The sequence below is a fragment of the Bos grunniens genome, chromosome 2, assembly GCF_055505025.1.
Source record: "Bos grunniens cultivar Pamir isolate PY7600 chromosome 2, Bosgru_T2T1.0, whole genome shotgun sequence".
In the NCBI taxonomy this organism is placed as follows: domain Eukaryota; kingdom Metazoa; phylum Chordata; class Mammalia; order Artiodactyla; family Bovidae; genus Bos; species Bos grunniens.
Window position 1 is genome coordinate 57,631,132 of NC_141166.1, and position 26,576 is coordinate 57,657,707.

Here is a 26,576-nt window from a genome sequence, read left to right on the forward strand (position 1 = left end):
ATGAATAATGCAATCACTGAGACCAAAAAGCACTCTGGAGGGAACCAACAGTAGAATAACTGAAGCAGAAGATAGGATAAGTGAGGTGGAAGATAGAATTGTGGTAATAAATGAAGCAGAGAGGAAAAAAGAAAAAAGAATTAAAAGAAATGAGGACAATCTTAGAGACCTCTGGGTCAATGTTAAACACCCCAACATTCGAATCATAGGAGTCACAGAAGAAGGAGACAAAGAGAAAGGCTGTGAGAAAATACTTGAGGAGATAATAGTTTAAAACTTCCCTAAAATGGGGAAGGAAATAGCCACCCAAGTAAAAGAAGCCCAGAGAGTCCCAAACAGGATAAACCCAAGGCAAAACACCTCAAGACACATAGTAATCAAATTAACGAAGATCAAACACAAAGAGCAATATTAAAAGCAGCAAGAAAAAAGCAACAAATAACACACAAAGGGATTCCCATATGGATAACAGCTGGTCTTTCAATAGAAACTCTTCAGGCCAGAAGGGAATGGCAGGACATACTTGAAGTGATGAATGAGAAAAACCTACAACCCAGATTGTAGTACAGATCCTACTGTACCCAGCAAGGATCTCATTCAAATATGAAGGAGAAATCAAAAACTTCACAGACAAGCGAAAGCTCAGAGAATTCAGCACCATCAAACTGGCTCTTCAACAAATGTTAAAGGATCTTCTCTAGACAGGAAACACAGAAAAGGTTTATAAACTCGAACCCAAAACAACAAAGTAAATGGCAACGGGGTCATACTTATCAATAATTACCTTAAATGTAAATGGGTTGAATGCCCCAACCAAATAACAAAGACTGGCTGAATGGATACAAAAACAAGACCCCTATATATGCTGTCTACGAGAGACCCACCTCAAACCTAGGGACACATACAGACTGAAAGTGAAGGGCTGGAGAAAGATATTTCACACAAACAGAGACCAAAAGAAAGCAGGAGTAGCAGTACTCATATCAGAGAAAATAGACTTTGAAATAAAGGCCGTGAAAAGAGACAAAGAAAGACATTACATAATGATCAAAGGATCAATCCAAGAAGAAGATATAACAATTATAAACATATGTGCACACAACATAGAAGCACCACAATATGTAAGGCAAATGCTAAGAAGTATGAAAGGGGAAATTAACAGTAACACAACAATAGTGGGAGACTTTAATACCCACTCACACATATGGATAGATCAACTAAACAAAATTAACAAGGAAACACAAACTTTAAATGATACAATGGACCAGTTAGACCTAATTGATATCTATAGGACATTTCACCCCAAAACAATGAATTTCACCTTTTTCTCAAGTGCGCATGGAATCTTCTCCAGGATGGATCACATCCTGGGCCATAAATCTAGCCTTGGTAAATTTAAAAAAATTGAAATCATTTGAAGCATCTTTTTTGATCACAATGTGGTAAGATTAGATGTCAACTATAGGTAAAAAATTATTAAAATTACAAACGTATGGAGGCTAAACCACACACTTCTGAATAACAAACAAATCACAGAAGAAATAAAAAAAAAATCAAAAAGAAATCAAAATGAATCAAAATTCATTTTTATGTAGAAATGAATAAAAATGAAAACACAACAACCCAAAACCTATGGGACTCAGTAAAAGCAGTCCTAAGGGGATGTTCATAGCAATACAAGCTTACCTCAAGAAACAAGAGACAAATCAAATAAATAACCTAACTTTACACCTAAAGCAACTAGAAGAAGAAGAAATGAAGAACCTCAGGGTTAGTAGAAGGAAAAAAATCATAAAAATTAGGGCAGAAATAAATGAAAAAGAAACAAAGGAGACTATAGCAAAAATCAACAAAGCTAAAATCTGGTTCTTTAAGAAGATACATAAAATAGACAAAACCATTAGCTAGACTCATCAAGAAAAAAAGGGAGAAGAATCAAATCAACAAAATTAGAAATGAAAATGGAGAAATCACAACAGAAAACAGAAATACAAAGGATCATAAGAGACTACTATCAGCAACTATATGCCAGTAAAATGGACACCTTGGAAGAATGGACAAATTCTTAGAAAAGTATGTCCTTCCAAAACTGAACCAGGAAGAAATAGAAAATCTAAACGATCCATCACAAGCACAGAAATTGAAACCGTAATCAGAGATCTTCCAACAAACAAAAGCCCATGACCAGATGGCTTCACAGCTGAATTCTACTGAAAATTTAGAGAAGAATTAACACCTATTCTACTCAAACTCTTCCAGAAAATTGCAGAGGAAGGTAAACTTCCAAACTCATTCTATGAGGCCACCATCACCCTAATACCAAAACCAGACAAAGATGCCACAAAAAAAGAAAACTACAGGCCAATATCACTGATGAACATAGATGTAAAAATCTTTAATAAAATTCTAGCAAACAGAATCCAACAACATTTTAAAAAGATCATACATCATGACCAAGTGGGCTTTATCCCAGGGATGCAAGGATTCTTCAATATTCACAAATCAATCAGTGGGATACACCACATTAACAAATTGAAAGGTAAAAAACATATGATTATCTCAATAGATGCCAAGAAAGTCTGTCACAAAATTCAACATCCATTTATGACAAAAACCCTTCAGAAAGCACGCATAGAAGGAACATACCTCAACATAATAAAAGCTATATATGATAAATACAAAGCAAACATTATCCTCTAAAGTTTAAAGCATTTCCCCTAAAGTCAGGAACATTCAACATAGTTTTGGAAGTTTTAGCTACAGCAATGAGAAGAAAAAGAAATAAAAGGAATCCAAATTGGAAAAGAAGTAAAACTCTCACTGTTTGCAGATGACATGATCCTCTACATAGAAAACCCTAATGACTCCACCAGAAAATTACTAGAGCTAATCAGTGAATATAGTAAAGTTTCAGGATATAAAATTAACACAGAAATCCCTTGCATTCCTGTACGCTAACAATGAGAAAACAGAAAAAGAAATTAAGAAAATAATTCCATTCACCATTGCAACGAAAAGAAGAAAATATTTAGGAATAAATCTACCTGAAGAAACAAAGGACCTATATGTAGAAAACTATAAAACACTGATGAAAGAAATCAAGATGACACAAATAGATGGAGAAATATACCATGTCATGGATTGGAAGAATCAGTATGGTGAAAATGAGTATACTACCCAAAGCAATCTATAGATTCAATGCAATCCCTACCAAGCTACCGATGGTATTTTTCAGAGAACCAGAACTTAATAATTTCACAATTTGTATGGAAATACAAAAAAAATCTAGAATAGCCAAAGCAATCTTGAGAAAGAAGAATGGAACTGGAGGAATCAACCTGCCTGACTTCAGGCTATACTACAAAGCTACAGTCATCAAGACAGTATGGTACTGGCACGAAGACAGAAATATAGATCAGTGGAATAAAATAGAAAGCCCAGAGATAAACCCACGCACCTATGGACACTTTATCTTTGACAAAGGAGGCAACAATATACAATGGAGAAAAGACAATCTCTTTAACAAGTGGTGCTGGGAAACCTGGTCAACCACTTATAAAAGAATGAAACTATAACACTTTTTAACACCATACACCAAAGTAAACTAAAAATGGATTAAAGATCTAAATGTAAGACAAGAAACTATAAAACTCCTAGAGGAAAACATAGGCAAAACACTCTCCGATGTAAATCATAGCAGGATCCTCTATGACCCACCTCCCAGAGTAATGGAAATAAAAGCAAAAATAAACAAATGGGACCTAATTAAAATTAAAAGCTTCTGCACAGCAAAGGAAACTATAAGCAAGGTGAAAAGACAGCCTTCAGAATGGGAGAAAATAATAGCAAATGAAGCAACTGACAAAGGATTAATCTCAAAAATATACAAGCAACTCCTTCAGCTCAATTCCAGAAAAATAAACAACCCAATCAAAAAATGGTCCAAAGAACTAGACCAGACAGTTCTCCAAAGAAGACATACAGATGGCTAACAAACACATGAAAAGATGCTCAACATCACTCATTATCAGATAAATGCAAATCAAAACCACTATGAGGTACCATTTCATACCAGTCAGAATGGCTGCGACCCAAAAGTCTACAAGCAATAAATGCTGGAGAGGATGTGGAGAAAAGGGAACCCTCTTACACTGTTGGTGGGAATGCAACTAGTACATTTTGCTGGGTTGTATGGCAGTTCTATTTCCAGTTTTTTAAGGAATCTCCACACTGTTCTCCATAGTGGCTGTACTATCAGATTCACCATCACATTAAAAGGACTGTACACCATGATTACATGGGATTTATCTTTGGGTTGCAAGGATGGTTCAACATATGAAAATCAATTAATGTGTATACCACATTATAATGAAAGGTAAAAATCATAAAACTTTCTCTATAGATACAGAATAAGCATTTGACAAAACATCTTTCCATGATTAAAAACACCTAACAAATTTGATATAGAAGAAACATACTTTAACGTAAAGGCCACACATGACAAACCCAAGATAGCACCATACGGAAAGGTGAAAGATTGAAAGTTTTTCCTCTAACATCTGTAACAAGACAAGAATGTCCACTTAACACTTAGTATTGGAAGTCCTAGCCAGACTAATCTGGCAGAAAAAAAATAAAATTATCTAAATCAGAAAGTGAAAAGTGTTAGTTGCTCAGTCGTGTCCGACTCTTTGCCATCCCATGGACCATAGCCTCTGTCCATAGACTTCTCCAGGCAAGAATACTGGAGTGGGTTGCCATTCCCTTCTCCAGGGAATCTTCCTGACCCAGGGTTTGAAATTGGGTCTCCCGCATTGAAAGCAGGTTCTTTACCATCTGGGCCACTGAAGCCCTATCCAATCATAAAGGGAGAAGTAAAACTGTTTTGGCTTACAGATGATCTGATCTTATACATAGAAATCCCAAGATCCCACCAAAAACCTTTTAGAATTAACCAATGAATTCAGTAAAGTGCATTGCATGATACAAAATTAACAGACATAATTATTTCTTTTCTATACATTAACAACATTATATTTGAAAAAGATATGAAAAATCCCATTCACCATAGCATAAAAAAATACTTAGGAATAAATTTAAGCAGATGAAAGATGTATACACTAAATGCTATAATACTTTCATGACAGAGATTGAAGAAGACATGAACAAATGCAGAGATCTTATGTTTTTGGATTGAAAGAATAACTATTGTTAAAATGTCCGTACTACTCAAAGCCATCCATAAAATCAATTCCAATGACGTTTTCCACAGAAAGAGAATGGCAATCCTAAAATCTCTGTGGAACCACAACCAACCAAAATAGCCAAAGCAATATTGAGAAGAAACAAAGTCGGAGGCATAGCACTTCCTTATTTCAAACTGTGCTACTGCTGCTGCTGCTGCTGCTGCTAAGTCGCTTCAGTCGTGTCTGACTCTGTGCGACCTCACAGACGGCAGCCCATCAGGCTCTGCAATCCCTGGGATTCTCCAGGCAAGAACACTGGAGTGGGTTGCCATTTCCTTCTCCAATGCATGAAGGTGAAAAATGAAAGTGAAGTTGCTCAGTCGTGTCCGACTCCTAGCGATTCCGTGGACTGCAGCCTACCAGGCTCCTCCGTCCATGGGATTTTCCAGGCAAGAGTACTGGAGTGGGGTGCCATTGCCTTCTCCCGTGCTACTAAGCTATAGTAATCAAAACAGTATGATACTGGCATAAAAACAAACATATACTAATGGAGCAGGTTGACAGTCCAGAAATAAGCTCTTGCATATATAGTCTACTAATATTTGACAAAGAAGCCAAGTGTAGTCAAAGGGAAAATATAGCTTTTCAATAAATAATGCTGGGAAAACTACATAACTGCATGCAGAAGATTGATACTGGCCCCAATCTTATCACTCACAAAAATTAACTTGAAATGGATTAAAGACTTGAAAATAAGACCTGAGTCTCTAAAGCTCTTAAACAAACAAACAAAAAACAGGAAAAAACCTCCTTGGTGTTGGTCTTAGCAGTGATTTTTTTTTTTTTTGCAAAGGCAATAAAAACAAAAATAATCAAGTGGGACTATATCAAACTTAAAAGCTTCTCCACAGCAAAAGAAACCATCAACAAATGAAAAGGCAACATATGGAATGGGAGAAAATACTTGCAAATTATATATTCATATCTAATAAGGGCTTAGCATCCAAAATATATAAAACTCATGTAACTATGGAAAAAACACAAACAATTCAATTAAAAATGGGTAAAAGATCTGAATAGACATTTTCTAAACACTTACAAACAAGGACATGAAAAGGTGCTCAGCATCACTAACCATTAGGAAAATGAATATCTAAACAATGGGATATCACCTCACACCTATTAGAATGGCTATTATCAAAAAGACAAGAATTAACAAGTGCTAGTGAGGATGTAGAAAAAAGGAAACCCTGATGTATTTTCAGTGGAAATATGAATTTGTGTAGCCACTATGGAGAACTGCATGGAGGATCCTAAACAATGAAAATTAGAACTACCATATGATCCATACATCCCACTTCTGGTTATATTTCCAAAGGAAGTGAAAACAGCCTCTTGAAGACATGTCTGCACTTCCACATTCTTTGCAGCATTATTCACAATAGCCAAGAGGAGGAAACAACCCAAGAGTCTGTCAACAGATGAATGGACAATGGAATGTTATTTAGCCATGAGAAAGAAGGAAATTCTGCCATTTTCAGTAACATGGATGGAAACATGAAGGCATGGATGGAAACATGAAGGCTTTATGCTAAGCGAAATAAGTCAGACAGAGAAAGACAAATACTATACAATATCACTTTTATGTGGAATCTTTAGAAAACAAACTCACAGAAACAGAGTAGAATGGTGTTGCCAGAGGTTAGAGGGTAGGCGAAATAGGGAGACTGGTCAAAAGGTACAAACTTCTAGTTAAAAGATGAATCAGTTTTAAAGATCTAATGTACTACTGCATGGTTATTATAGTTCATAATACTGTATTATATACTTGAAACTTGCTAAGAGAGTAGATCTTAAATGTTCTCACCACAAAAAGGTAGTTATGTGACTTTATGGAAGTGATAGTTAATGCTGCGGTGGTAACTACTTTGCAATATATAAGTATATAAAATCAACACATACTCCTTAAACTAACACAATGTCATAATGTCAATTTTATCTGGAAATCGGAAAAAAAATATTTTTGGATGCATTCATCCAGTTATTAAAATTTATAACAGATAACTCTCATATATAGATCCCTTGTAGACTTATTTCTATTATCTGCTTTTTTTCTTGATCTTATTTTTCTGTGCCTGTTAATATTTAATTGAATACTAGACCCTATAAATGAAATAGTAGTGGCTCTAGATGGTATCATTTTCCTTCCGAAAGTATTTACTCTTTCCTTCAGCAGTGATATGGAGGAAGAACAGGTCTCTTCAGTTTTGTCAGAGACTGAGGGGCCATCAGTCTGAGCTCCATCCTTTGTAAGGATTAGTCTGCCACTGTAACACTCCCTCTTTTAAGCTATAACCTTTGTAACCAATACCTTGGGGTATTTATCAAAGTTTGTCTTCCTATGTGAGTTGTGAATGCCAACTTTTATTTCTCTAGCATTCCAATCTCTGATAAATTGTATTTCAGATCCTTTCTGCTTGATTTCTTTGTCTTTAGCAATCTTAAGCCTGTGCTGCTTAAGAATAGGGATGCACCTTGGAGGAACAGGAAGAAATACAGTGCTTTCTGAAAGCATTGCCCTGCTTTCAGGGACCTCTCATTCTGTGTGGGCAAGCTAGAACTCCAACTTGTAAATTTGCGGTCCCATGGTATTGCTGAAATTCTCTTGGCTGCTCCAAACATGGCAGTCATCCTTGGCCCAGCACTTCAGCCTGCCTCTTAACCTGATCTGCTCAGCCTGAAAGGCCCTAGGACAGTCATGGAAGGGCATGGGCTCACTGCAGAGCTCTCTTCACTTGGGGACCTCATCTGGTGTCCTAAACAGACTTCCTGTCTTGTTCTGCTCTTTGGACATGCTTTATTTATAGTTGCCCTTGGTGGGAGTGTTGGTCTGCTCTGAGCTGCCTGTCACAGTCAGAAGCAGGAGTCCTCCAGAGCCTGTGTTTTGGTCAACATTTGCCTGACCCAAAAGTCCTTAATGTTTCTACTCCAGCAGAAAGCAGTATATCTAGTTTTCATGCAAATATGCCCACAAATAATAAAAAATCTGTTGATAAGAGATATATGCATACAAACACACAAACTCGTACTTCATATAAATTATACCAGGGTTTCCTGCTTTTACTGCAGGCACCAGAAAACAGTTGCTCTGATTCATTTGAGGTAGTAGTCTAAGTCCCAATTTAAATACAAATAGGAAAACAAATCACAGCCAAGGGAGTTTGACTTTTTCTATGTCCTAGGTGGCAACCGGCTTTCACAGACATGCAGAGAGCCACAGATCCCTGGAGTTCCATGACAGCAACTGGGGCTCTGCCCAGTCATTCAGAATGGCTACGAGTAGGTCCTGATCGTACAACTTTTCCCAACATCTTACGTCTACGGACTCTTCCCCCCTGGGCACTTCGGTCTGCGTCTGACAAAACCCTCTGCTGCCTCTCCCCTAGCCTGCCCTACCTGCCTACTGTGCCAGGAGTCCCACGTAGGTTTTTTCTCAGGCTTGCTTTGGACCCACATGGGCTTGGGATCCCCTGTTATCCTCCCTGTCACCAGCCTCTTATCTGGGCCTCTCCCTCCAGCCACGTTTCTTGGGGCTCTTGAACTCTTTCAAGGTCTTCTGTACCTCCTCTCTGTAATGCTGGATCCTTAGTGAAAACACTCCTCCCTCCCTTCCATCTTCCCGGCCCTCTCGCAGTTGAAGACACCACCTCCAGTAGGCCTTCCTGGATTCCTGGTGTGGTGAGCTGGAGATGCCTGCAGCTGGGTACCCACAGCTGCCCTTGGCCATGGTGCTTCCCACCCAGGCTGCTGTTTACGTTCTGTTCTGTTTATGTCTCACCTTGGTCTCTTGCATTCTCCTCCCTGCCCCCGCCCAGTGAGTCTTACTGCTGGATGGTGATGCTGAAGTCAGCCTACTTCCAGCCTGGCTGCCAGCTCTTAGGAGGGAACACCAGTAGAACCAAAGGGGACAAGAGACCCTGTTTTAGGAGATGGGCCATGGGCGCCAGCAGGAGTTCAGTGGACTGTAGAAGGGGAAGGGGATGAGGCATTGATTTTGGACCCACAGCCTGAGCAAATATGGGATGGCAGTTACGAACCCAGTGGGCATACCAGCCTGGCTAGAACATTGCATCCCCTGCTCTGTGCTCAGAGGGGAAACAAATGCAGAGAGGGGAAACCAGAACCTCAACATTAGAGTCAGGATTTGAGTCCAGGGTCTGGGCTGCCTATCCATAGCTCTGGTCTCAGACCTGCTTCCTTTCACTCCTGTGAGCCAACCTGCAGACCAGGGTCCTAGATCTGGGTGTGGCCTCCCATTCAGTCTCCAGCGAGAGCCTGAACCAAAACTGAGAGGCTGGGGGATTAGTGGGAAGGGGCACAGGGTTGAGGGGAAAGGGCAGAGCTGTGCCTCAGGGTCTCAAGTAAAGTTCACTGTTGGCAGCACCTGTGATCCTCTGGCAACTTGGGTGTTCCCAGGTGAGGTCTTCTACTGATGTGACTTGGAACCTGTTTTCTGGGGTTCTTCTGCTAGTCCCTGCTCTTGCTGGGGCCTCCTACTGGCCTCTTACCTCCTCTCTTCCACACCCATGGACCAAAGAGCCTGGCCGGCTACAGACCATGAGGTCACAAAGAGTCGGATGTGACTGAGCAACTAACACTTGCACTTCATGCTTTCCATACCCAGACATGGGAACGCCTCACGGGGCCCAGGCCATTGCTGCCCTCAACTCTGGTGTTGAAATCAGGACAGGTTAGTGTGATCCTGTGGTTACCACTTCTGGGACTAGGAGAGAGATCTTTCTGAGAGGGAAGGGTGTTGGGCTGGCGGGAAGAGGTTGAGGACATGGACAGTCCTTGTGGGCCCATGTGGGGAGGATCATAGTGCCGGCTGCATCCATGCAGGGTCCAGCAGGAAGCGGATGGCACAGGGCATCAGAGTATGAGGAGGGTGTTTTAATAAAAGACATTTACAAAGCATGGGTGTAGAGAAACCTCAACAGAGAATGCAGTTTCCTGGGCCTCAGAACTTCAGAGCTGTTACTACCCCAGGTAGAGGGGTCGGGACAGGTAGAGTTACCAAAACCCAGAGGTAAGAGAGCTTCCTGACAGCAGCTGGGACCTTTGTTCAGTTGAAGATAACAAGTGGCCAGCTGGTCCCTGCCAAGAGAGGAGAAGCAGGCCTGCTTCTGCCTCTGACCTCCAGCTGGCCAAACCCAACCAGGAGCAGAGGACCAGGGGGATTGTTGGGAGTCTGTGCAGTCAGGTAGCAGGGTGGTGAAGGGTAAAGGTGGGTGCTGCAGAGGGATGATGACAGCTATGGGCAGGGAGCACTTTGTGGGTCAGTTGGAGATTGAGGGCTTTGCTCTTGCTCTGTCCCGGGCGCCTGGCCCTGGATGGGTCTGCTCACACTGGGGGCTGATGGTGGCTCTCCTGAGTCCCAGCCCTCGATCCTACACTCCTTTGGAAACCAGGCCCAGGGAACCAGACTTGGGGCCTCTAGACTTGCTATCCCCAAGCAGACACAGCTTTCCCTCCTCGGGGATCCTGGATGTCCCAGGACCTTTTGTGCCTCCTCCTCCTCCTTCTTTTTCTTCTTCTTGAGCCAGAAAATGTAACATCTGGGCCAGGAAACAGGGTGGAGATGGGTCAGTCAAGCTGTAGGCGTGCCTTCCTTGGGGACATGGGGCTTGCAGCAGGCACTCACCCACCTCCAGCTAGGGTCGCCAGGGGCAGAGCGATGCCGATGCCCATAGCCCACCTGAAGTTCTTCCCAGTCCATGCTCCTGGGAGAGGGGGAAAGGGAGAGCCAGTGATTAGGGAGCAGACAGGGCCATCTCAGCTCCAAGAGGAGGCTGCGTTCTTTCCTTCTTTTATTCACCCACTCGGTCATCTGTTTGTAGACACTGAGCACCTACTGTATGCCCACCTACATCTAGAGATGAGTGAAACAGGGTCCCTGATCTTCAGGAGGGAGAGAAACCAAAGAGTCTGCTGTGGTGTCCCAGGGGAACAGAGCAGGGCAGGGCACGGGCTGAATGATCACTGGGAGGGTCAATGAGCTCTGGGTTGACTAGCTCAGAGCTAGTCATGAAAAGCTTCTTAAGAAACAGGAATTCTGAACTGGACTTTGAAAGACTAGTAGTTCAGTTCAGATGGTCAAGGAGCCAAACTGTGTTCCAGGCAGAGGACACAGAGTGTTCAAGGTCAGAAGCATGAAGCTGTCTGTCCAGCGTGTCAGCAGCTCTGTGTGTCTGGGAAGACAGGGGAGGGTACAGGCAAGCAGGGCCTCCCTAGGTGGGTGTGCTTTATCTGGGGGCCACTGGGAGCTACTGAAAGTTATAACAGGGAGTGTCATAGGTAGATTGGCTCCTTGAGAGAGAGAGTTCTTTGATTGCTGAGTGAGAGGTGACCAGGAGAGGCAGGGAGGCCAGTTAGGAAATTCTGCCAAAATCCAGGTAAGAGGTGAGGCTGTCTGAGAAGAGGAGGTTGGAAGGATCATATGGTAACATGTTGAAGAATTCTTTAGCAAGACCTGGTGACTACATACTCTGAGTAAGGGAGGGAGACTCCTGGTTTAGGAGGTTGAGGACTTGAGTGAGATATTTGCTGAGAGGGGGCCTGAAGGAAGAGTAGATCTGGGGGAGTTGAGATGGATTTGGACATGTCCCCAGGCATGTTGACTTTAGGGACCTGACAGGCCCCCTGAGAACATGTCCTAGAGGCAGATGGCTCTATGGCTCTGAAGCTGGACATGTGGAATGCAGACATCCTGGGAGTTCCCCAGGGAGGATGGACAGCACAAAGGGATCAGGGGTAGACAGAGGAAGAAGACATTCCAGGCAAAGACAACAACGGACCTGGAGTGGAGGCGGGGAGGCTGGAGGCCAAGATGGTTGGTTGACCACTGACCTGGGCAGACAGCAGGGTCTTGGCAGGTAAGGAAGTGTTTCTGGCATGTGGTGCAACTGATTACCTCCAATGTGGAGCGGATGTCTATGAGAGAGAATGGGTAGGAGCCTTAGAGAGAGTCAGGTGCCCCTCACCTCTCACCCAGACCTGGTCCCCAAAATACTCACCACAGGATTCATTGCAGGCTGCCCAGGAGGGTGAAATGGTAGAGAGACTGAGTTTCTGGGGAGGCAGACAGAGCTGGGAGGGACTGGGGTGTGAGCAGGAATCACAGCTGCGAGAAAGTGTGGTTAGGTGCCCCAGGCAAGGGCAGGGGAAGGGCCCAAAGGGGGCTGCAGATTGGACTCTGTCTCATCAGGACTCTGGGAAGTGAAGGGCTGGGTGATGAGCAGGGGCCAGCCCCACCTCTCACCCTTGTCCTTCAGCCCCTCAGATACATCCTCCAGCTCCTTGGAAAATTGCTGCTTCAGGACACGAACTTCTTCCAAAAGTGATGGTTTATCTGGATGGAGCAAGAAGGAAGGGGTGTTTTTGCTGTCTGTTCCATAGGTGGAATCAATAACCTAACTTTCTTAATATTAGGAATTCAAACCAGTTTTTTCAGACAGAAATTCTGTACAGCACACAGATAGATGTTGTGTCCAATCCCACCCTTCACAACACTGCCCCACCACATGCCAGTGGTCTTCAGGGAATGCCTTGGAGGATCAGGTGTTGTTAACCCAAGCCCTGGGGCCCTAGGATGCTAAGCTTCCTCACCATCTCGAAGCTTCTTAATGGCTTTATCTATGTGAGTGAATAACGTTCCTGCTGCTTCCTCCAAATGGTCTTGACCTGAGAATGGGGTTTGGGACAAAGTTAGAGGATTAAGACGCCGGGCCAGGTAAAGGGGTCAGCCCTGATCCCTGGGTCTCCTGGTTGTGCCTCACCAAGGTACGAGTTTTCAGGAGAAGACTGATTGTCCATGAATAGGGAATGGAGGCTTTGGGAGAGCTCTGCGGGTGGCCCTGGAGTGCCCCAAAGAATCTGCAGGTCATAATCTATCAGTGCAGGCAGCTCTTGCCAGCATTGGAGGCAGTTCTTCCCATTGGTGGTGGGCAGGAGACAGCTGAGCAAGAGAAGCAGCATCTTCTGGGGTTTTCCTCTGGTGCCCTTACCACCTTGCCTGGCAGTTCCACATAGAATGCTGACACCCTGTCCCCCTGGAAACAACATTCGTTTTACAGAACAAAAGTAAATTCCACAGGGTAAGGTGAAAGCCAGTTATGGCGTTACTGAGTCCAAGCTTGTTCTGCTGGCTGCACAAGACAACTTTATTCAGAAAGCTGGTTGTCTGTGAAGCTGGCACACTAGTGTTTCAAATAACCATCTTGTTGGGGTCTGTGTGCCAGGTTCTTTTAAGGATCAGAGATGGGGGGAGGTGAGGAAAGAAAGTAAAATCTTACAAGTATCTCCTAGAATGGCAAACCTCAGGCAAGGAGTTGTGTAAATTTCTTCCTTCTGCCATCCACAGGCAGACAGGGTTCTGAACAAAGGCACTTCAGCTTACCAGTCAGGCAGAGGGGCGGGATTCTCTGAGGCAAGCCATTATGTGTGACTGTAATAACCAAAGTTGCCAAAGAAACAGATCTAGCACAGAAGAGTCAAAATTGACTCTTTCCTTTTACAATGGCACAAACCAGGGCTTTGGCATCAAACCAAAGTGAGGACCCTGATATCCTCCTTTGAAGATGGAGTCACTGATCATCATTGGTGATGGTTCTTGTGAGGACGAGAGAAATGGCTGTGCCACCTTGTGATCTGTCCTCAGCTCCCTTGGTGGCATTTACCATATTATGGAATAGTTCAACAAGCTGAAATTTGCAGGGCCAGGAGACAGCAGCATAGAGAGAGGGTTGGTTGTTTAAAGAGTCTGAATCACTTTGCTACATAGAAATGGTCAGCCATGTGGGAAGCTTGTGGAACACATGTCTTTTCCATGGCACTTATAAACTGGCTACTGTTTTCATGCCTGATCAAAACAGAGGGTCTTCAGTAGCTATTCTGATCACAGAGTAGACACTGTAAGCACAGTGTAGATAGGGAGTGCATGAAAGTACAGAGAGAGAAGTCATCTCTGAGACAGCAGTTCTTTTGTGCAGTGGGCATTGAAGAGATGCAAAATTCCTTATTCTCTAATAAAGAGAAAGCCAGTGGCGTCCTTGTCACTCCTCACCTGATAAGCTTTCCCTCTTCCATGTGGTGCTTCCAACCAATTTGAGTTCCTCAAGCTGAACTATGGACAGCTGAAAGCCACCAGGCATTTAAGGAGTGCTTTAAGTGTGAACAAGAGACAAAACAATGTCAAAAATTCAAACAAAAGCAAGCAAAAACCACAGGAAAAAAGAGTACAAAGGACATGGTGGGAAGCAGAAGAAAACTTAGAAACTCACCATAACTAAATAGACAAACTATTGCTTTCCCCAAACAAGAAGAAGCTATATGTAGAAAAAAAAAGTCTGAAAATAAAGTGTTATTGGAGATTAAAGATATAATACCAAGAATTAAAAAATTACATAGATGTGTTGGGAGATAGGCTTTCAGAAGTCTCCTAGCCAGAAGTATAAAAATAATAGAGATGAGAAATAGGAAAAGATTAAATTAGATAATCCATGAAGTCCAGGTCTAACATCTAGCTAATATAAATTTCAGAAAGTAAGAACAGAGGAAATGGAGGGAAGAAAGTTATTTGCAATGAAAGTTGGGTTGGAGGGATAAACATGTACACACTACCATATATAAAATACATAACCAAAAAGTACTTTCTGTGTAATACAGGGAACTCTACTCAGTATTCTGCAACAACCGGTATGGTAAATGAATCTGAAAAAGAATGGAGATATTTATATACATGTATCTATATCACTTTGCTGTACATCTGAAACTAACACCATATTGTAAATTGACTCTCAGTTCAGTTCAGTCCAGTCGCTCAGTCGTGTCTGACTCTTTGCGACCCCATGAATAGCAACATGCCAGGCCTCCCTGTCTATCACCAACTCCTGGAGTTCACCCAGACTCACGGTCATTGAGTCAGTGATGCCATCCAGCCATCTCATCCTCTGTCATCCCCTTCTCCTCCTGCCCCCAATCCCTCCTAGCATCAGAGTCTTTTCCAATGAGTCAACTCTTCACATGAGGTGGCCAAAGTATTGGAGTTTCAGCTTTGGCATCATTCCTTCCAAAGAAATCCCAGGGCTGATCTCCTTCAGAATGGACTGGTTGGATCTTCTTGCAGTCCAAGGGACTCTCAAGAGTCTTCTCCAACACCACAGTTCAAAAGCATCAATTCTTCGGCGCTCAGCTTTCTTCACAGTCCAACTCTCACATCCATACATGACCACAGGAAAAACCATAGCCTTGACTAGACGGACCTTTGTTGGCAAAGTAGTATCTCTGCTTTTGAATATGCTATCTAGGTTGGTCATAACTTTCCTTCCAAGGAGTAAGCGTCTTTTAATTTCATGGCTGCAGTCGCCATCTGCAGTGATTTTGGAGCCCCCCAAAATAAAGTCTGACACTGTTTCCACTGTTTCCCCATCTATTTGCCATGAAGTGGTGGGACCGGATGCCATTATCTTCTTTTTCTGAATGTTGAGCTTTAAGCCAACTTTTTCACTCTCTACTTTAACTTTCTTTCTTTCTTTTTTTTTCCCTACTTTAACTTTCATCAAGAAGCTTTTTAGTTCCTCTTTACTTTCTGCCATAAGGGTGGTGTCATCATCATATCTGAGGTTATTGATATTTCTCCCAGCAATCTTGATTCCATCTTGTGCTTCTTCCAGCCCAGCGTTTCTCATGATGTACTCTGCATATAAGTTAAATAAGCAAGGTGACAATATACAGCCTTGAGGTACTCCTTTTCCTATTTGGAACCAGTCTGTTGTTCCATGTCCAGTTCTAACTGTTGCTTCCTGACCTGCATACAGATTTCTCAAGAGGCAGGTCAGGTGGTCTGGTATTCCCATCTCTTGAAGAATTTTCCACAGTTTATTGTGATCCACACAGTCAAAGGCTTTGGCATAGTCAATAAAGCAGAAATAGATGTTTTTCTGGAACTCTTTTGCTTTTTCCATGATCCAGCAGATGTTGGCAATTTGATCTCTGGTTCCTCTGCCTTTTCTAAAACCAGCTTGAACATCTGGAAGTTCACGGTTCACATATTGCTGAAGCCTGGCTTGGAGAATTTTGAGCATTACTTTACTAGCATGTGAGATGAGTGCAATTGTGCGGTAGTTTGAGCATTCTTTGGCATTGCCTTTCTTTGGGATTGGAATGAAAACTGACCTTTTCCAGTCCTGTGGCCACTGCTGAGTTTTCGAAATTTGCTGGCATATTGAGTGCAGCACTTTCACAGCATCATCTTTCAGGATTTGGAATAGCTCAACTGGAATTCCATCACCTCCACTAGCTTTGTTCGTAGTGATGCTTTCTAAGGCCCACTTGACTTCACAATCCAGGATGTCTGGCTCTAGATGAGTGATCACACCATCGTGATTATCCGGGTCGTGAAAATCTTTTTTGTACAGTTCTTCTGTGTATTCTTGCCATCTCTTCTTAATATCTTCTGCTTGTTAGGTCCATGTCATTTCCTTCCTTTATCGAGCCCATCTTTGCATGAAATGTTCCCTTGGTATCTCTAATTTTCTTGAAGAGATCTCTAGTCTTTCCCATTCTGTTGTTTTCCTCTATTTCTTTGCATTGATCGCTGAGGAAGGCTTTCTTACCTCTTCTTGCTATCCTTTGGAACTCTGCTTTCAGATGCTTATATCTTTCCTTTTCTCTTTTGCTTTTTGCTTCTCTTCTTTTCACAGCTATTTGTAAGGCCTCCTCAGACAAGCATTTTGCTTTTTTGCATTTCTTTTCCATGTGGATGGTCTTGATCCCTGTCTCCTGTACAATGTCACAAAGCTCAGTCCATAGTTCATCAGGCACTCCATCTATCAGATCTAGGTCCTTAAATCTATTTCTCACTTCCACTGTATAATCATAAGGAATTTGATTTAGGTCATACCTGAATGGCCTAGTGGTTTTCCTACTTTATTCAACTGAAGTCTGAATTTGGCAATAAGGAGTTCATGATCTGAGCCACAGTCAGCTCCCAGTCTCGTTTTGCTGACTGTATAGAGCTTCTCCATCTTTGGCTACAAAGAATATAATCAATCTGATTTCGGTGTTGACTATCTGGTGATGTCCATGGGTAGAGTCTTCTCTTGTGTTGTTGGAAGAGGGTGTTTGCTATGACCAGTGCATTTTCTTGGCAAAACTCTATTAGTCTTTGCCCTGCTTCATTCCGTATTCCAAGGCCAAATTTGCCTGTTACTCCAGGTGTTTCTTGACTTCCTCCTTTTACATTCCAGTCCCCTATAATGAAAAGGACATCTTTTTGGGGTGTTAGTTCTAAAAGTCTTGTAGATTTCATATAACCATTCAATTTCAGCTTCTTCAGCATTACTGGTTGGGGCATAGACTTGGATTACTGTGATACTGAATAGTTTGCCTTGGAAACGAACAGAGATCATTCTGTCGTTTTTGAGATTGCATCCAAGCACTGCATTTCGGACTCTTTTGTTGACCATGATGGCTACTCCATTTCTTCTGAGGGATTCCTGCCCACAGTAGTAGATATAATGGTCATCTGAGTTAAATTCACCCATTCCAGTCCATTTCAGTTCGCTGATTCCTAGAATGTCTACATTCACTCTTGCCATCTCTTGTTTGACCACTTCCAATTTGCCTTGATTCATGGACCTGACATTTCAGGTTCCCATTCAATATTGCTCTTTACCGCATCGGACCTTGCTTCTATCACCAGTCACATCCACAGCTGGGTATTGTTTTTGCTTTGGCTCCATCCCTTCATTCTTTCTGGAGTTATTTCTCCACTGATCTCCAGTAGCATATTGGGCACCTACTGATCTGGGGAGTTCCTCTTTCAGTATCCTATCATTTTGCCTTTTCATACTGTTGATGGGGTTCTCAAGGCAAGAATACTGAAGTGGTTTGCCATTCCTTTCTCCAGTGGACCACATTCTGTCAGATCTCTCCACCATGACCTGCCCGTCTTGGGTTGCCTCACGGGCATGGCTAAGTTTCATTGATTTAGACAAGGCTGTGGTCCTAGTGTGATTAGATTGATTAATTTTCTGTGTGTGTGGTTTCAGTGTGTCTGCCCTCTGATGCCCTCTTGCAACAGCTACCGTCTTACTTTCTCTTACCTTGGGCATGGGGTATCTCTTCATGGCTGCTCCAGCAAAGTGCAGCTGCTGCTCCTTACCTTGGACGAGGGATATCGCCTCACCTCTGCCCTTCCTGACCTTCAACGGGGATAGCTCCTCTAGGCCTCTTGCGCCTGCGCAGCCATGGCTCCTTGGACGTGGGGTTGCTCCTCTTGGCTGCCGCCCTGAACCTTGGACTTGGGGTAGCTCCTCTCAGCCATTCCTGTGCCATCGCAGCCTGGCACTCTTGGCCGCTGCCTCTGACCTCAGACGTGGGGTAACTCTCTTGGCCGCTGCCCTTCAGGCATGGGGTCCTCTCGGCTTCTGCCCCTGACCTCGGACATGGGGTAACTCCTCTTGGCTGTGCTTAGTGCGCCAGTCGCAGCTGCCCACCCAAAACTCTGTCTCTGAATTTTGATTTGGCACTGAGTACAGAGAAGCTCGAATGGGTGAATTTCACTCAGATGACCATTATATCTACTACTGTGGGCAAGAATCTGTTGGGGGCCAGCGTGATGCACTCTGCCCATGGCAAAGGTCATGAGGAAGGAGGCTTGACATACGCAAAGGCGGGATCGAGCCTCAGGAGTCCCCCTGGAAATCCTCGAGCATTTGCCCCCATAACCAGAGCCTGCCTACTTTACTACTTTGTGCTCTCACCTACACCTCTGACTTTACGGGGGCTGTCCCCCACCACCTCTTTTGGAGAAGAAGTTAACTTAGAGCTCCAGTTAATAATAATTCCTGGGCATGACAGGAGTGTTTCAACTTACAAACTCCTCTGAAGGTTCTCTAGCCTGCCTGACAGGCTTGCCCAGCCACATGTGATTGCTCACAGCCTCCCAACCGTGAGAGGAACGAGATGCTTTAAACCTTCTAAAAACAGGTTCTTTAGAGAAGTTAGAAAATTATTAGTATAAGTATAATGGGCTGATTAGAAATTGTATTGGTGAAGGGTTTTTCATTTGTTAGCCAATGTTTACTGCTAAGTCTCCACATCCCCTGCCCTTATACACATTAATGAATATATAGAAGAAATAAGTATTAACCTTTGATATAAATCACGTTAGACCTTAGGCCAAGTAAATTCTTTCCTTAACTAAAACCCACTACACCCTCACCCTATAGGAATGTAACTTTATTTGAGTGGTGTCTGTTTTAAGAATAATCACCCCTGGAGAAATAAGTGTTGACTGACCGCTGTCACAAGGAGAGGGTCATAAATTGTCAGCAGGCCCCCCTGGCCAGAAGATGATGTAACACCCCTAAGACCTCGGTATACATTTGTTTGAAGTACCTGACTTTAATAAAAGTCAGGACTGCTGTCCCTGCGTGACTTTTGTATAACATCTCAGTGTATAATAACAGACTCTGGAAAATAAAGAATTGGGATCAGTTCCTCAAAATACTGGTCTCCCCATGTCTCTCTCTCTCTTAAACTCTGGCTGAGTCTCCATCTGGAGCGCGGAATCCACCAAGCTTATTAATTTTGCCTGGGCTTCTAAGATCTGACCGGGGAGGCCTCAGTGTCTCCTCTCCTTCAGGAGAACGGAAGGACGCCTGCAGCCTACGTAAGTGGTGCAAACTTCTTGTCTTGAAGTTTTATCGGTCTCCCGCATAAACCAAGCTACTCAGCCTCTTTTCTCCACTGAATTTTCCTACTGAGCTATCCTCATTCTATTACTCTTTACATCTCTAATTAATATCTAATTGAAGCTATTGTATCCTGATCCTCGCCGAAGCCATCTCCCCTTTGATCAGCCGGGGCTGGACCCCGGCAAGAATCCCTTAGAAGAAAAGGAATAGCCATCATAGTCAACAAGAATCTGAAATGCAGTACTTGGGTGCAAACTCAAAAATGACAGAATGATCTCTGTTTGGTTCCAAGGCAAACCATTCAACATCACAGTAATCCAAGTCTATGCCCCAACCAGTAATGCTGAAGAAGCTGAAATTGAATGGTTATATGAAATCTACAAGACTTTTAGAACTAACACCCCAAAAAGATGTCCTTTTCATTATAGGGGACTGGAATGCAAAAGGAGGAAGTCAAAAAACACCTGGAGTAACAGGCAAATTTGGCCTTGGAATACGGAATGAAGCAGGGCAAAGACTAATAGAGTTTTGCCAAGAAAATGCACTGGTCATAGCAAACACCCTCTTCCAACAACACAAGAGAAGACTCTACACACGGACTTCACCAGATGGTCAACACCGAAATCAGATTGATTATATTCTTTGTAGCCAAAGATGGAGAAGCTCTATACAGTCAGCAAAACGAGACTGGGAGCTGACTGTGGCTCAGATCATGAACTCCTTATTGCCAAATTCAGACTTCAATTGAAGAAAATAGGAAAACCATTAGGCCATTCAGGTATGACCTAAATCCAATCCCTAACAATTATACAGTGGAAGTGAGAAATAGATTTAAGGGACTAGATCTGATAGACCGAGTCCCTGATGAACTATGGACAGAGGTTCACAACATTATATAGGAGACAGGGATCAAGACCATCCCCATGGAAAAGAAATGCAAAAAAGCAAAATGCTTGTCTGAGGAGGCCTTACAAATAGCTGTGAAAAGAAGAGAAGCAAAAAGCAAAGGAGGGAAGGAAAGATATACCCATTTGAATGCAGAGTTCCAAGAATAGCAAGGAGAGATTAGAAAGCCTTCCTCAGCAATCAATGCAAAGAAACAGAGGAAAACAATAGAATGGAAAAGGCTAGAGATCTCGTCAAGAAAATTAGAGATACCAAGGGAATATTTCATGCAAAGATGGACTCAATAAAAGACAGAAATGGCATGGACCTAACAGAGGCAGAAGATATTAAGAAAAGGTGGCAAGAATACACAGAACTATACAATACACATCTTCACGACCAAGATAATCACGGTGGTGTGATCAGTCACTTAGATCCAGACATCCTGGAATGTGAAGTCAAGTGGGCCTTAGGAAGCATCACTATGAACAAAGCTAGTGGAGGTGATAGAATCCAGTTGAGCTATTTCAAAACCTAAAGGATGATGCTGTGAAAGTGCTGCACTCAATATGCCAACAAATTTGGAAAACTCAGCAGTGGCCACAGGACTGGAAAAGGTCAGTTTTCATTCCAATCCCAGAGAAAGGTAATGCCAAAGAATGCTCAAACTACCACACAATTGCACTCATCTCACACACTAGTAAAGTAATGCTCAAAATTCTCCAAGCCAGGCTTCCACAATACATGGACCGTGAACTTCCAGATGTTCAAGCTGGTTTTAGAAAAGGCAGAGGAACCAGAGATCAAATTGCCAATATCCATTGAATCATCGAAAAAGCAAAAGAGTTCCAGTAAAACATCTATTTCTTTTTAATTGACTACACCAAAGCCTTTGACTGTGTGGATCACAATAAACTGTGGGAAATTCTTCAAGAGATGGGATTACCAGACCACCTGCCTACTGAGAAATCTGTATGCAGGAAAGGAAGTAACAATTGTAAATGGACATGGAACAACAGACTGGTTCCAAATAGGAAAAGGAGTACGTCAAGGCTATATATTGTCACCATGCTTATTTAACTTTTATGCAGAGTACATCATGAAAAATGCTGGGCTGGATGAAACACAAGCTGGAATCAAGATTGCTGAGAGAAATATCAATAACCTCAGATATGCAGATGACACCACCCTTATGGCAGAAAGTGAAGAACTAAAGAGCCTCTTGATGAAAGTGAAAGAGGAGAGTGAAAAAGTTGGCTTAAAGCTCAACATTCAGAAAACAAACATCATGGCATCTGGTCCCACCACTTCATGGCAAGTAGATGAAGAAACAGTGGCAACAGTGGCAGACTGTTTTTTGGGCTCCAAAATCACTGCAGATGGTGGCTGCATCCATGAAATTAAAAGATGGTTACTCCTTGGAAGAAATGTTATAACCAACCTAGAAAGCATACTAAAAAGCAGAGACATTAATTTGCCAACAAAGGTCAAAGCTATGGTTTTCCAGGAGTCATGTATGGATGTGAGAGTTGGACTATAAAGAAAGCTGAGCACTGAAGAATTAATGCTTTTGAACTGGTGTTGGAGGAGACTCTTGAGAGTCCCTTGGACTTCAAGGAGATCTAACCAGTCCATCCTAAAGGAAACCAGTCCTAAGTATTCATTGGAAGGACTGGTATTGAAGCTGAAACTCAAATTTTGGCCACCTGGTGGAAAAAGCTGACTCATTTGAAAAGACCCTGATGCTGGGAAAGATTGAAGGCGGGAGGAGAAGGGGATGACAGAGGATGAGATGGTTGGATGGCATCACTGACTCAGTGGACATGAATTTAAGTGAACTCCAGGAGTTGGTTATGAACAAGGAGGCCTGGCATGCTGCCAGGGGGTGGCATGTCCATGGGGTGGCAAAGAGTCAGACACGACTGAGCAACTGAACTAAACTTTACTGAACAGAGAAGCTGAGCTTTTGGCATCATCACCAAATCCTTGGATTAGGAGACTACAGTCTTAAGAGCAGAAGCCCTCTGTGTTACTTTTGCCTAGCAAAGCAATAAAGCTATTTTTTCTACTTAATCCATAATTCTGTCTCTGAGATCTGATTTGGCACCAATGTACAGAGGCTCAGTTTTCAACATTATTACCCCATCTCTAAACCCCAACCATCTACCCTGTGTCACCAATACTCCTCTTCCCCAACTAGTCACCAATTTGGGTTAGGATATTTTGTCTCTCCAGAACTCTATAATGTGAATATAACTTAGTTGGAGGCACAACTGCAATGCAGTCCTGATGCTAACTGCCCAGAGTTACTGCGCACTTCATAGGTTAGGGCACTGTCCTTCACTACTCTTGCTTCAGACAGTGGAGGGGGATGGGGGCTTTGTGTGCATGGAGGAGGCAAGGCCGCCAGGTCACCTTCACATCTGACCAATTAACTATAAATATGAGGGTTTCCAGTACCGCCTCAGCTTTGATAATTCACTAGAAAAGTTTTCAAAACTCATAAAAGTACTATACTTATGATTACAATTTTATTACCAAGAGTGGGCTGCCCAGGTGGTGCTAGTGGTAAAGAACCTGCCTGCCAATGCAGGAAACATAAGAGAGGTGGGTTTGATCCCTGGGTTGGGAAGATCCCCTTGAGGAGGGCATGGCAATCTACTCCAGTATCCTGGCTTGGAAAATCCCAAGGACAGAGGAGCCTGGTGGGCTAGTCCATGGGCTCGTATAAAGTCGGACATGACTGAAATGACTTAGCACACATGCATGCATTACCAAGAGCAGCCAAATGGAGAGACACATAAGGAAAAGCCCAACTTGAAGCTTTTGTGTCCTCAGGATGAGCCATCCTGGTACATTGATTTGTATCATTACCCAGGAAGTTCACCCAAGCCTCAGAGTCTAGAGTGTTTTGGGGAGTTTCCTTATGTAGGCATGTTGCTGACATGATTGAACTCAATCTCCATCTGCCCTCTCTGGAGGCCAGGCTGATCTCATATGGCCCAAAGTCCCAACCCTCTAAACATGTGGTTAGTCTTTCGGACTGGCCAGCCCCTATCCTGAATCATCTCATTAGTATAAAGCCAGCAATAAGTCCACCCTAAGTAGCAAAGACACTCTTATCACTCAGAAATTCCAAGGATTTAAAAGTTACCTCCCACAAACCAGGGACAGAGGCCATCCAGATTCTTTATTGTCTAACAACAGCACATAAAGTCATTAATACTCATTAACATTTTGGCTTGAATTAACCCAGATCCAGGCTTTATGTAAAACTTCTGGTGTCTCTTGTACTCTTCTGAGAGGTTCTCAAATTCCAGACAGAAACTTTTGATTCCTTATTGCTGAGTTGTGGGGATATTAGAGTAGTAGCAGTGACAGGTCTAGGGACAAGTAGAATATTACAAGAGCATCTGTCTTTGCAAAGTACATGACCAAATCAACTCACTTGGTTGGCAAAACTGTCTTAGAGGTTATTGACTTGTAAATTCTGTCCACTTGTTACAAGGAACCTTGATTGAAAGAATATTTTATAAATCTAAGAGGGTAGTTTCTTCTTGGTTAGTACCTTTACAAGAGGTTAGATTTAGCTGTTTGATTTTTTAATGAAAAAATTATAAAAAATTCCTCACCAGATGACCCATCATAAATGAAATATTCATTTCATTTTCTTTCTGGTTAAAAGTCATGTCTTGAAATGCTTTGTTGTATCTACTTAAAATGATCAATGGGGATGCCTGGGGGGATTTCTCTTGTAGAATTTGTTGGTAGAGAACATTAAAGTTGCATGAAGCCACTCATGTAATTTTAATGATCATCAAAAGAATTTTGACTGGAATTGGGAGGAATTTAAAGTGAAATGCTTCTTCTGGGAAAGGCTGAAGCCTTCAGTATTCAAGGAGGCAAGGTCAGACAGCTCTAGGGCACTCTTCCACCCACCCCTGCTGCTGGACAGAGAAGTTCTGTCCGTAGTCAGGGGCCATGGTCAGAAGGTCTGCAAGACAAAGAGCTCCTGGCCACCTCCTTACTGTGTCTAGAGAATCATGCAGAGCTATGTATAGGCATGGCCCTAAACAGGACTCAATGTGGCCTATTTGTTCCTGTGGAACCTGGTGAGGTTTCTGCCTTTCAGACCAGAGCATGCCACTCCACACTCCCATCTCTTAAGTTTTTCATTTGGTGGGTGACCTTGCATCCATGAAGACTACTCAGGTTTCTCTATCCACAGTATTTCCACATCCTCTGATCCCTGTCATGGCCATGCTTGTGTTTTCCAATTGGTAATTAGTTACATGCCAAATTGTGATATACTTTTCTGTTGTTGATTTTAAATATGAAAATCTAGTATAGCCTGTGTTCCTCTTAGACATTACCAGCCTGGTTTGAAATATAGGGTCACAATCGTAATAACATTTCTTCAGGTCATCTCCTTTTTGCAAGGTCTTGTCTTTCTTGCTGTCAGAGGTTTGGGCAGTCTTCTGAGCACAGTTCATGCAGCTGACTGAAGATGTCTCTGCTCTCCTCTGTGGAGGCGACTCACCCCCACAATGCCACTCTCCACACACCTTGGTCTCAGCTTCTTCTTCCCCATTTTGGATGCTCTAAAATTGCCCTTATGAGATCCTGGACTCCACCCATTACCCTGCAGAAGAAGGGAGGATGGCTTCTCTCATTCAGCTTCAAGTCCAAAGCAGAATGTCCTAAAGCTCTGGGGTGATTCTACTATCAGTTGCTCCATCCTGATGGAGATGTGCAGCAGCCCTTGAAGCAAGCTTGCTCATCTCCCTTCTTGGTTCCTTCCAGTACATTCTTTCTCCTGATGTTCTTTGCAAAAGTGAGGGACCTTCCCAGGAGTCATGGAGACAGGTCTGAAATCTGAGGTTGATGTGACAGAGAGAGAGGATGGCTGCCTTTATACTGGTCAAAGGTTGTCTTGACGAAACCAGGCTCCAGTTCCCAAGTGAAGCATTTGTTTCCCCTGGAGGACAGAAAAAGAGACAAGCATGGGATGCATCCACCCTACCCTGGGATGTCCCTCGGTTTTTGATGTTTGCTTGGGACAGACCAGGGCCCTTGGCTAGGCTGGGGACTAGCACATCTCTTCGCTGGTGAGCTGGCTACCTGGGGATGTTGTGATTACACCTGAAGTAGGGAGCATGTACCACTGCCTGGAACACTGGACATCTCTGAAGGACCAAGGGGGCCTCCTGCCCAGACTGACTGACACCCTTCTCTGCCAGAATGTGTTCAGTCCCTGAATCTTACTTATCACACTTCCTCTTTTCCAGGACATTTTTCCAAAGAAAGGAGGACTGTATCTCCTATCCATAGACTCTTGGGCAATGGGAACTGGTCACTCCCTCACCAAAACCACTGATGGGGCTATCCCTTTCTTTGATCTGGTCTGGATGGACTTAATAGCTTGCTTGTCATGAATGGAATACATTAAAGTGATTCTTTAGGACTTCCTGGGCTAGTTTCACAAAGGGTCACACAGCTTTTGATGATTCTACTGGAAAGCTCACTCTCTTACTTGGATTGGTCCTTCTTGAAACACAATCACCAGGCTGGGAGAAGCCCACACCATATGAAGAAGTCATCTGTGGGTGCCCGGTGGAAACTGCCAGCTGAATCCACTTTCTGGGTCATGTCAGCTTAGACACCAAATTGTGAGTAAAGACATCCCTGGATGATTCTGTACCCTAGCTACTCAAGTCTTCCCAGTTAAGGCTCCTGGAGCAGA

At 43.1% G+C, this 26,576-nt stretch overlaps 1 protein-coding gene and 1 long non-coding RNA gene across 3 annotated transcripts in view; one reads left to right on the plus strand and one right to left on the minus strand.

Moving 5' to 3' along the window:
* LOC147378126 (uncharacterized) overlaps positions 1–26,576 on the plus strand; it is a 280,055-nt gene that overhangs the window by 234,772 nt on the left and 18,707 nt on the right. The gene's annotated exons all lie outside the window — the stretch shown is intronic.
* TEX51 (testis expressed 51) lies at positions 10,125–13,223 on the minus strand. Its single transcript, XM_086348906.1, has 7 exons — positions 13,025–13,223; positions 12,855–12,929; positions 12,508–12,597; positions 12,263–12,280; positions 12,096–12,179; positions 10,891–10,966; positions 10,125–10,804 (listed from the first exon to the last, which is right to left on the minus strand). Exons 1-7 carry the CDS (start codon positions 13,221–13,223, stop codon positions 10,501–10,503), a joined length of 846 nt encoding a protein of 281 aa, XP_086205032.1. The 3' UTR covers positions 10,125–10,500.

Bases quoted from the DNA above. Each gene is read 5' to 3' on its own strand.
- TEX51 (XM_086348906.1), bottom strand. From the start codon at position 13,223: ATGCTGCTTCTCTTGCTCAGCTGTCTCCTGCCCACCACCAATGGGAAG. The intron at 12,598-12,854 runs GTGAGGAAGCTT...TGCTCCATCCAG, and splicing joins CATTAAGAAGCTTCGAGATG to ATAAACCATCACTTTTGGAA. The intron at 10,805-10,890 runs GTGAGTGCCTGC...TTCCTGGCCCAG, and splicing joins GCGACCCTAGCTGGAGGTGG to ATGTTACATTTTCTGGCTCA.